This window comes from Gobio gobio (assembly GCF_949357685.1).
Source record: "Gobio gobio genome assembly, chromosome: 11".
Taxonomy (NCBI): Eukaryota; Metazoa; Chordata; class Actinopteri; order Cypriniformes; family Gobionidae; genus Gobio; species Gobio gobio.
This window is the reverse complement of record NC_137104.1, coordinates 45420374-45432884: the sequence shown is the minus strand read 5'-3', so window position 1 is coordinate 45432884 and position 12511 is coordinate 45420374. Positions and strand designations below refer to the sequence as shown.

Genomic DNA, 12511 nt, shown 5'->3' with positions numbered 1-12511 from the left:
AGAAACAAAATAATTGTTTAGAAGGATTTATTCTTTCTTTTGTTTATGCATTTACATTATTCACAATAAAAAAAAATATGTTCATCTTCAGCTTAATAATTTTACAATAATTTAATTTAAATTAATAATAATTTTATCAAATATTAAATATAGAAGTAGTAAATATAATCATTTTATAAAATAACATAATAATAATTATATAATAGTTATATTTATAATATTATATGTTATATTATATATTAATATAAATAATTATATTTATGATTTTGCATATTGTTTGACTGACACTCCAAAATGTACACATTTCAATTAATAGTAAAAATCCATCTAATTAAATTTAATAATCCTTACATATTTTAATTATAATTAAACAATCCTTAATCAATTATTTTACTGAAATATGTAAGGATTATTCAATTCAATAAGATGGAATTTTACTATTAATTGAAATGCGTAAATCTTAAAAAAAGGTTTAAACTTTTGAGTATATGTACTTTATTGTAATATTAATACATTTTAGTATTTTATTTTATATATTTTTTATTTAAAAGGATATATTGTTGTTTACTATTTTATTATGAATAATTTTGTGGGCTTGCCACCTAAAATCATTTGAGAACCACTATTTCACTATGTATGTATATATATATATTTTTTTTTTTATTAGAGGTGTCACAATATTTCACAATACAAGAATGCAACAATATGCATTGTGAATAGTGACAATATGTAAGCGTATTCGTCTACAATAATTCTGTATTTTCAGCTTCAGAATCATGAATATTTTTATTCTGGTGTCACCATCGTGAGTTGATATGTATCCGAGGGTATCGTTACACCCCTAATATATACATACTTTTATAATAGCATAACATACATGCATACATGTGTTCTTATATATCTGTTGATACTTTAATTTACTCTCTCTTCACTCACTCTTTACTTTACTATCTTCAGTGGGTTGTGGGAGAAAACGGTATCCTCAAGCCAAAACGAATCAACCCAAATATCTACCAGCCGCCATCATTAAAAGGTAAAAGCCTGTAGCTTTTCCTGTGATATGTGACCTGTGCCTGCTGTATTGTGTGTACTCCATTGGTATATATTGTTTTTGAAGACTTCCCTGCACTGTGCTGACCCTGGGTTTAAAAACTCCCAAGCTGCAAGTCTGTTTTTCCCATTTTACCGTGTGTGTGTGTGTGTAAGATTAGAGATGGTGACAGCTGTGATGGGTGTGAGTCTGTGCTGCTCTGGATCATCCTGGATTACAGCAGATAGCATACAGCTGCAAACACACACACACACACACACAGTTTTAGAGGACAGACATCCATCAGAAACATTTGCCATCAGATCAGTGCACTACAAAGATTGTGACCCACTGAGGACAATCTCGATTACTCGATTGTGTCAACATAGCGGTGCTGCTGTTTTCGTCTTTGGCTGAGTTCAGAACTATTTTCATTGACGTAGCAACAACAAAATAACTGCGTATTTTGTCTAAATGATCAGTTTAGCAATATGAACTAGCAAAATCCATTTGAAATTCAAGGTGATGTTAAGTTTGACAGCACTCCTTGTCTAATATTGCTTAAAGGCACAAAATATGTAAGATTTTTGGATTAAAATATCCAAAAACCACTAGAACAGTGTTATATATTTTGTTGACTTGTGTACTTACAGTATCAACAATGTTTCCTAAAATGTTTAAATCCACAGAAATAAACAATTTTAACCAGGACACGGACTGTGCGTCGCCTATCAATGACATCATACCCGCATTAGAGTTTAGATTCTCTGCCCGAGCCCAAACTTGCGGGTCGGGCTGATATTTCCCGCCACTATCCTTGGCAGAAAGCTATGCCATAATCAGAAATATTATATATACAGTATATTTAGCAAAGTAAGAACTAATAATAAAGAACAAAGTTGCACAAGTCAGGATTAGTCTAAAAATGTGTGTTAAACTCACAGCACATGCAGTGATGAAGCGCAGCATTCTGAACAGAAACGCTGAGACGGCAGTTATGAGCTGCTCGCGTGAACACTTCGCATTGCTTAACTATTTCTTTTCGTTTCTCACTATTTCTAGACATTTCAAGCTTTACACATATTTCTCATGTCTGTGAGGCAAGTAGCCTGCTGAGTTTCAGTTTATTTATGGGACATGTTCAAGAGCAATGCACGTGATCGCTCCGGCGCCTTCATGTCACGATTATTGTCTGCTATAGTCTATTTGCTTCTTATTTATTAAATCCAGGCAATTGGCTGATGAAACATTGATTCAAATTAAAGGTGTCATGAACTGGCTTTTTACATTTTTTTATACTGTTGTCTGAGGTCAACTTATGACATTTGTGTGGTTTTTACTTTCCAAAACATCATAATGAATAAGTAATAGGCTATTTTCTGCCTTGGTTTTGAGGCTCTCTGTAAAACACTCTGATTTGATGGGCGTGCCGCACTGAACACTTCGAAGTAAACGGCCACTGCTAGGATTGGATAAGATTTGCATATTTAATGAGCTTCAGCTACCGTCAGTCCATATGGGTATCGTCTGGGGAAATGCTCAGAGGACTCGCAAAATATCAAACAAACACAATGATTAAATCACACACACTCTCGTGGACACACACTCACTCACTCGTGCAGACACACAAACTCACTCACTCGCGCGGACACACACTCACACACACACACACACAGGGGGCTTTTTGTGAAATGTGGGGACATTCCATAGTCGTAAGGGTTTTTATACCGTACAAACCGTATTTTCTATCCCCTTACACTGCCCCTGCCCCTAAACCTACCCATCACAGGAAACTGCACAGTTTACTTTCTGTGAAAAAAACTGTCCTCATATTTCACCCTCTTTTTGTAATACCTATGTCATACCCATGTCATTATACACATTTGTGTCCTGATATTTCACAAAAACATGGCCACACATCACTCGCGTGGGCGGACACACACACACTCACTCTCTCGCATCCCTGGACCATAACGTTACTAGTCCGATCACGAGTGAACCAATAACACCTTCTCCACCCTGTGACAGGTGCTAAGGTATGAAATCAAAAGATTTCAAATAATCTGTAATGTTATGCAAAACTAACACATATAAAAAAACATGTTTTAGCCTACTCACATAATTGTGTGTTCAGAAAGAAGCTTATGCAGGGACTGCAACGCCATGTTTATAGCTTGGTAGCGCGATCCTTAACTCACAAGTCGGTGGGCGGGGCTACAGAAGCATATTTATCTGTAGAGGCGGCGTCTAGGTCCTGTTACGTAAGAGGTCCGCGTATTCTGAGAGCTCTCGTTTTCTGGGCCTGGTGTCAATAAAAGCTTTTCTTTGACTAACAAGGAAGTTTTCAGCTCTGAAATTTTCTTATATTACCATGACCTTTTATACATCAAAAGCTCAAGGGAAAGTTGATTTCTCAGTTCATCACCCCTTTAAGATACAATTTATACAAGTCGAAATTCACTTTAAAAAAAGGCTTTCTACAAAACACAACTTAATGAAGTGGTCAAAATAATTTCTGACCCACTCGCATCTTTGCACTTTTCATAATCAATATAGCCTAGATGAAATTTTAAAATAATATTATAATATTTAAACATAAATATTAAACAAAATACATCTTTTTAATGGCTACAACAAGTATACTAGGCTACAGATACATGTCATGTCTGAGCGGGATTTGAGCGAATGTCATTTTACCGGTGAGCGGTTCGTGAGTGGAGCACGCTGGTATAGAGCTGATTATTGAGCTGACCGTCACACCGCTCCGCTTCGCTCATTACAGGCTCGTTCTCGTCAGAACGCCCACGTATAAAAAAAATGGTCGGGTTTAAATCGGGCTCGGGCTTATAATTACAGTTAATGTGTCGGGCTGGGCTGGGTTCGGACACAATGTGCTCAGGTAGGGCCGGGCTTGATTTTTTGGGCCCGATCTAAGCTCTAACCTGTGTTACCCTCGATTTCTGGTTTTATTTTGTAGAAACCATGGAAACACCAAAGACGCTTTAATATATAATGTGTTTTATGAGACAGGTGATCAACTGTTTGGATACATTTATCGCCAGAAAACTAATCATTGTTATATAGTCTTATTGTTTATTGTTATCGCGAGTACCATATTTTACCATGCGGAGATGTTGGTCTAGTGGGTTAAACCACTCAACTGATATGCAGGAGGTTGCAGGTTCGATCCCAGCAGTCGCCACCTTGAGCAAGGCACTTTACTCCACGTTGCTCCAGGGGGATTGTCCCTGTAGTACGGGTACTATAAGTCGCTTTGGATAAAAGCGTCTGCCAAATGCATAAAATGTAAAATGTAATATCGATCTAGCTTACTACAGTGATCAACAAGTGTCTCATAGTCGCCCCTGAGCGAGCGCACAGAGTAGCTTTATAACATAACTTTCAACACACTCAAATGTATCTAATATGATAAAACAGCGAAAGCGGTCGTCTTTGGCATAACAAAAGCTCTGCTACGCCTCTGTTTTGAATAAACGACCTCTAGCGGCGAAAATGACATATTGTGGCTTTAATTATCTCATTTGTTCCTATATTTATTTCACTTATGGAATTCTATGAAACACATCAAAAGTTTTCAAATGTAAACCTTCTGCAAAAAAAAGAAATGTCATGATAAAAAAGGTGTTTGTTCTATTAATAATGTATTGAAATAAGGGGAACCGAAGATAGCTATGCATTACTGTAATATTGTCTCTGAATGGGCCTTTTGTCTGTTTTGTGAATCGTCTATTTGCAGAAAGACAGGCAGGTAGATTATCCCTGTCCATACATGTCCTGTCAGTGCAGCATAAATAAAGCCCGTTCCAGTCGGCATAGTGCAGAAGTCTTGGTAAAATAATAAACAGACCCTTCCCTCTTTACCTGTGTGCGTTTGTGTATGTTCCCGTGTTTTCCCATTGTGATTTGGTGATCCCTGATTTGTGTGTATCCCCCTGTATGTGTGTTTGTGGTCGTGTGTTTATAGCCGTGCAGCAGATGGCTGAAGCTCAAATGCAGAAATTAGGTGTGTATCCTCATGTAGAGGAGGAAGGGGAGGAGCCTATTCAGAGAGGGGGGGAGGAGCTATCCTCATCCTGCACAACTGGTAATCTTAATATCACATCACTCTTCATGTGCATGTGGGATACGGTCATTATCATCAGGAAATATAGGCCATCCTCATGGAACGGTGACATTTGTGATCAAATGCTTTTTTTTTTTTTTAAACACAAGTTGTCACTTTCTTTACTATTACTATATACTTATTATTGGGTCATTCCGTCAACTCAACCAAATTTTGATTTTGATCATTTTTTGTCTGGTAAAAGAAAGACATAAATGAAGAAGAAAGTCAAAATATTAAATGTAATGGATGTATATTTACAGAGTAATCCACTATTTTGTAGAGGGGGGTCAAAATTATAATTTTCACATAAGATTTGGAGCCAATTTAAAGGCGGTAAAAATAACTTTAGAAAGATGTCAGCATCGTTATTTTATTTTTACACAGAGATTGGCAGGTCTATTAGTTAAATCTGTTGACTTTAGCAATCTTTGTTGCATTATATGCCAACAAGTTCAAAAATGAGGGGAAAAGCACTTTTTGCATGCCTGTAACCCAAGAATTATTAAAGTTACCTTAATTTTTTTTAGATTCTGGTTCTTAACAAACATTATTTTGGTTTCTTCATTTTAAAGGCCTCATATATGGTACAATGGCAGAGATATGGAGATCTTAATGCGGCTCCATGAGTAAATTGGTCAGTTATAAAATGTTTTTAGTGGTCAAAAACCAAATGTTGAAACTAGAAATGTATCTTGATTTTTTTCTATCAACACAATACCATAGTGTGCACCTGTCTGACTTCCATAAATATTGTTTTTCCAAAGTTTGCATGCCTGTAACTCTAAAAGTATTAAATACATCTTAATATCCTTCTAGATTTGAATTCTTAATTAACTTTTCTTTTGGTATCTTAATTTTTTAAGGTCCCATATGGTTCAATCACAGATATAGGAATCCCAATGCGACTCCATGTTCAAATTTGTGGAATTTTACCCATTTTCAATGGTCAAAAACCAAATATTGCTTAATTTTCAAATAGCTGATACTTAAAGAGGAATGTCTGAAGAACAAATAATGCTGAAACAAGAAATGTATCTCGTTTCCCTCCATCAAAACAATTGCATATCTCTGAAGTTTACATGTCTGTAACTTAGAAACTGTTCAAGATATATTAATATCATTTTAGATTCTTGTTCTTATGAAACTTTTATTTTGGAATCTTATTTTTTAAGGCCCTATATGGTTCAATCCCAGAGATATTGGGATGTCAATTTGGTAACATGTAGTTACGTTACTGCGTATTTGAACTCTTTCCAACTTCAGAAGCTTTTGAAATGAACAAAATCGTTTCTTTCAAATATCCTTGAAACTGATTTGAATATAGATTCTTATAAATGCACTTTTGAGAGCAGGTTAATGTGCCTCAACTGTGGATTTTTGTCACTCAGAGAAGTATGTTCTATGCAGTTTTTTTGGGAAACGAGAGACATTTCTAGTTTCAACATTATTCATTCTTCAGACATTCCCCTTTAAATGCAATAAGTATCAGCTGTGTGCAAAGTGAGTCACATTTGGTTTTTGACCATTGAAAATGGGTAAAATACAACAAATTAAATATGGAGACGCATTGAGATCCCCATTTCTATGGGATGGATTTTTTACAGTCTATGGGATTGAACCACATAGGGCCTTGAAAATGAAGATTTCAAGAGATAAGTTTAAGAATCTAAAATCATATTGAGATATCTTTTAATACTTTTTTGAGTGACAGGCACGCAAACTTTGGAAGAACAATATTTCTGGCACTTTTATGGTATATTCTATGCAATTGTTGATAGCAAAAAGCAAGATACATTTCTAGTTTCAATATTATTTGTTGTTCAGATATTTCTCAGTGACAGTATGCAAAGTGACCCACATTTGGTTTTTGACTACTGAAAAATGTGTACAATTGACCAATTTACTCATGGAGCCGCATTAAGATCTCCATATCTCTGGCATTGTTCTATATGGGTCCTTTAAAATGAAGACACCAAAAGAAAAGTTTGTTAATAACCAAAATATAAAAGGATATTAAGATATATTTAATAATTATTGATTTACAGGCATGGAAACTTGGGCAAAAGAAGTGATTTTTTTCCATTTTTGAACTTTCACTGTTGGCATGTAATGCAACAAAGATTGCTTAAGTCAACAGATTTAACTAATAGACCTGCCAATCTCTGTGTAAAAATAAAATAATGATGCTGCCATCTTTCTAAAGTCATTTTTACCGCCTGTTGGCTCCAAATCTCAGGTGAAATTGGTCATTTTGACCCCCCTCTACAAAATAGTGGATTTTCATATTACATCTCATATTTTGGCGTTCATCACTATTTATCTTTGTCTTTCTTCTGAAAAAAAAAAAATGTACAAAATCAAAAATTTGAGCCAGGGGAGTTTCCGAAATGTGGTTGAGTTGGCACCGAATGACCCTATTACTAATACTATAACTATTATTTTTAAAGGGGGGAATATTATGTATATGTGTTTGCTTATCTTGTACTACTCTCATATCAGTTTAGTTAAAAAATCCAGATTAGAAAGTCATCAAACATGGTCACATTTGCATGTCTCTTCTCTTTCAACCAGATGATTAACCAATCAGAGATTAGATTATCTGTTGATTATATGTTCAAATAAATCCTCCTTTTTAAGATTCACAGGAGCAAAGGGGCATGGCAGAACACCAGTCTGGCATAAGAAAGGCAGGAGCCACAGCACCTACTGATGAAGAGGAGGAGGAGGAGGAGGATGAAGAGGAGGATGAAGAGGAGGAAGAAGAGGAGGAGGAGGAGGATGTAGAAGCAGCAGACAACATGGCAGTGGAAGAGAGCAGAAATGTGGACTGATGGAGCAAAAATTGTAGAGATTTTTTTTCATAATGCAGAATTTTATTTTGAAATCAGAATGATTGTTTATTGATATATGATTCCATAATTTGATAACCGCTATCTGTTTGTATTTTGAGAGAAAAAGAGACATTTTGGAACGGTAAAACAACTTCAAAAGATTAATTCACCTCGCCACACTCACCATTTATATATGGTCAAATCGATCAGCAGTCACATATTATATCATATATGCATTTCATACATTCAAACAGGTGAAGTACAAATGTTTAGTTCTGTGAGCAGCGTGGTATGAGTGTAAAGTGTTGAGATGTGTGTCAGTGTTCATTTCCTGTTCATGTCATGTTTTATGTTCTGCTCGTATGCGTGTGTGTGTGAGTTGCAGTGGTTTGCGATTGGTGCATTTCTGTGGACATACACTGCCATCTAGTGTACCGACAATTGTTATACTGAATCCCATTAAAATCATTTGCCAAGAACAATAATCCTGGAGCACATGGGAAGGCTCACTAAGTATTTAGCAGCATTATTGTTTAGTGTTGTTTGTTAAACCACTACCAACATCCTGGCATTTGGGCTGCATATGCAGTACATTTAGCAGTAACAAAACAGCCGAATACGATAGCTGGCTTTATCTCGGTAACTCCACTGCTGTGGGGGAAATTAATCATGGCTGACTGTGAATAATGCATTCCTACAGTGTCGTCTTTGTGATTCATTTGTGGTTTTTCAATGACATTGTGATCAAAGCTGCTATAAACATCATATTTGCGTACTGAATAGAATTTGCATCTCTTGATATGACTGTTTTTGGTTACAGAGAACAAAAACTCCAAATTCAGTGCCTCGGGGCGACGGCTCAGTGCTCATAATATCAGAAACATATGCAAATCATTTCATTAGTTTACTGCAGTTAAACACTTGCATTAATATAAGCTGGGTAACTTATAACTTAGTTTTTCTTAAGTTTATTCCTTTGCAAAGTCTTTTAAGGGAAATCTGTTGAAGTATTTTTAACATTGATTAGTAATGATTCAAAATGATAAACCAAGAGCCACGTATAGCTTTTTTAAAAGAAATTATACTGCTTTATATTGAATATAATCATATTTGTATGCATATATAATCCTCCAGAGCTCATGCAGGTACATGTTGATTTTGATTAGTGTAGTGAACCTGAGAAAATGTACCTAAGTAAATACATCCATACTAGGAACTATGGAAATGTTTTAGGTTAAAGTCTCTTTATCAATAAATATATTTGCACTGACTTAGTGTTAAAGAATCTTTTCTTTGTCATATTTTGGGATCATAACTGGGGAGCGAAGGCTACATTAAACTGACTTAAATGAGTTGAATCTTCTATAACTTGTCATTTTTTACACTATTATTATTCCTCTGTCAAAAGGAGGCGATTCTTCTTAAATAGATAATTATAGACCTATATAAGCTTTGTATTATCTCGAAACTTCTGGAAAATCTAGTTAGCGAACAATTGACAGGGTACCTAAATAGTCATAATATCCTTTCTATTAACCAATCAGGATTCTGTAAAGGGTACAGTACTACTACGACCATTTAAAAGTCTTGAATGATATCACGGGGTCCTTAGATGATAAGCAACATTGTCTCTTTATTGATTTATCAAAGGCTTTCGTAACTGTGGACATATTAAATAGGCTTAGATATGAGTATAGATATGTATGAGTATAGATATGAGTATATGATATAGAGTATCAGAAAATGTTATTTTGTGGTTCACTGCTTATTTAAAGGGAAGAATCCAATGTGGAAGTTAGTCAGTCAGATGGAGGTTGTTAAGGAAGTCCCTCAAGGATCTGTGTTGGGCCCGCTATTATTCAGTATAAATATACACAGATCAGGCATAACATTATGACAGGTGGAGTGAAACACTGATTATCTCATCAAAGCACCTGTTAGTGGGTGGGATATATTAGGCAGCAAGTGAACATTTTGTCCTCAAAGTTGATGTGTTAGAAGCATGAAAAATAGGCAAGCGTAAGGATTTGAGCGAGTTTGACAAGGGACAAATTGTGATGGCTGGGTTCATTGATGCATGTGAGGAGCGAAGGCTGGCCTGTGTGGTCCGATCAAACAGACGAGCTACAGTAGCTCAAATTGCTCTAGAAGTTAATGCTGGTTCTGATAGAAAGGTGACAGAATACACAGTGCATCGCAGTTTGTTTTGTATGGGGCTGCATATCCGCGAACCAGTCAGGGTGCCCATGCTGACCCCTGTCCACCACCGAAAGCGCCAAAAGTGGGCACGTGAGCATCAGAACTGGACCACGGAGCAATGGAAGAAGGTGGCCTGGTCTGATGAATCACGTTTTCTTTTACATCACGTGGATGGCCGGGTGTGTCGCTTACCACAGGGAACACATGGCACAGGATGCACTATGGGAAGAAGACAAGCCGGCAGAGGCAGTGTGTTCTGCTGGGAAACCTTGGGTCCTGCCATCCATGTGGATGTTACTTTGACACGTACCACAGACCTAAGCATTGTTGCAGACCATGTACACCCTTTCATGGAAACGGTTTTCCCTGGTGGCTGTGGCTCTTTCAGCAGGATAATACGCAAAAATGGTTCAGGAATGGTTTGAGGAGCACAACAACGAGTTTGAGGTGTTGACTTAGCCTCCAAATTCCCCAGATCTCAATCCAATCGAGCATCTGTGTGATGTGCTGAACAAACAAGTCCGATCCATGGAGGTCCCACCTCGCAACTTACAGGACTTAAAGGATCTGCTGCTAACATCTTGGTGCCAGATACCACAGCACACCTTCAGGTGTCTAGTGGAGTCCATGCCGTGACGGGTCAGGGCTGTCTTGGCAGCAAAAGGGGGACCGACACAATGTTATACCAGGGGCCGGTTGCATAAACCGTTAAGACTAGTCTTACAAGTTAGACATACATTTTTTTCTTTAAGACTGTTCATAATTTTTTTAAATCAGTTACATAAAAACATAGACTGGCCTAATTTGAGCCGAAAAGTAAGACTGAATGCCACTTGCCTAACTGCTAGTGGCTCATACTAGATCTTAAGACACTGTCTTAACATAATGGCTTAGTTTATGCAACTGGCCCTGATCTGTGTACATTGTCTTGACTTTAATATTGATAATAAGGTTTCATTTTTATGCAGATGATACTATTATTTATTGTCCAGCTCCCTCTGAGCAGCGATCTGTGGGTTTTTTGATATCATCCAAAATAGGTTTTGCTTTGGACATTTCAGGGAGTCAGATTTCATCAGTTTCAGAGTACAAATACCTTATTATATATAAAACATTAGGTTTTGGTTCACATATTATTTTTTTGAGGCAAAAACTCAAGAAAAAGTTAGGATTTTACTTTAAAAATAAGTCTTGCTTTTCATTCAATGTGAGGAAGAAACTAGTGTCCGCTACTTTTAAAATTTTTTTTATTTATTTATTAATTTTATACCAGTTTTTGATTATGGGGATGTAGCGTATTTTGGGGTGTGTCTCAATCAGCTCCCTGGTTCAGTAGTCAGGGCACTGATCAGGGAATAAGTCAATGGGCTGACTCCCTGATCAGCGCCCTGACTACTGAACTAGGGAGCTGATTGAGACAAACCCATAGTCTTCAAATACTCCTGCCATTTGGACAAAATTTGACACATTTGACCTCTGTCAAAGTGCTGTTACTTTCCATTTGGAAATAAAGTAAGATTTGTATTACCCTAATGTAACCAATATATATTATAAAAATGTTCATCAACCCGGCATATTTTCAGTTTGATGCCACCGAGGCGAGCAAGCATGGACAGTTTTGGCAAAAACATTACGTTTCTGTTGTGAACAGATGGCAAAGTGGTTCTCTATCCCATATCTTAAATGTTTCAGCCTCTGATGCTTTCCAAATCTGGGCTGAAACCGATTCCCTTAAGAGGAGGTCCATATTTTAGAAGAACATTTCTGTGATTTCTCAGCTTTTGCCTTAACTATCACAGAACTAATCCAGGATTAGCAAACTTCCCTATGTTTGCCATTGCACAGGACACCTACTTCACACGATAAAGGGATCTGTGTTTTATGGTTTTATGAGTTACGGGAGCATGTGGCAGACAGAGGAAATGAAACCCAGTGGTGTTGTGCTCTGACACTGCAACTAACAGTGGGAAATTCTAAAACTAGATCATCAGACCAAAAACATAAGAAAAACTACAACGCTTACAGACACCGCCTCGGGTTGTTGTGGTGGGAAATGAGGCCATCCATTCAGCAGAAATCATTTATCTAGAGAACTGAAACTGAAAGTACAAATGACCTTCACTTTTTGAACTTTTACCCAAATAAAATATCATTTATTTGATGTGTGTGTATATGTGTATTATATCTCCTATATTATATAATAAAACAAATATGTACATATTCAAACAGCAATATGTATATCATATAATAAATATGCTTATACAAAATATTGTATCCCTACTGCTTCACACTTCACCCACGAGCGCGTCAGGGTGCCGATCAGCT

At 36.6% G+C, this 12511-nt stretch overlaps 1 protein-coding gene across 3 annotated transcripts in view; it reads left to right on the top strand.

Annotated features, from left to right (window-relative positions):
- ppp1r1b (protein phosphatase 1, regulatory (inhibitor) subunit 1B) overlaps positions 1-9342 on the top strand; it is a 47410-nt gene extending 38068 nt beyond the window's left edge. The window contains exons 3-5 of one of the 3 annotated variants that reach the window (XM_079828291.1): positions 958-1033; positions 5016-5135; positions 7794-9342. In XM_079828291.1, coding sequence (XP_079684417.1) covers positions 958-1033; positions 5016-5135; positions 7794-7987 — 390 coding nt within the window. In that variant the 3' untranslated portion in view covers positions 7988-9342. The remainder of the gene's footprint in view (positions 1-957; positions 1034-5015; positions 5136-7793) is intronic. The other 2 variants (XM_079828292.1, XM_079828293.1) reach the window with 2 other exon arrangements.
- Positions 9343-12511: the final 3169 nt, after the last annotated feature.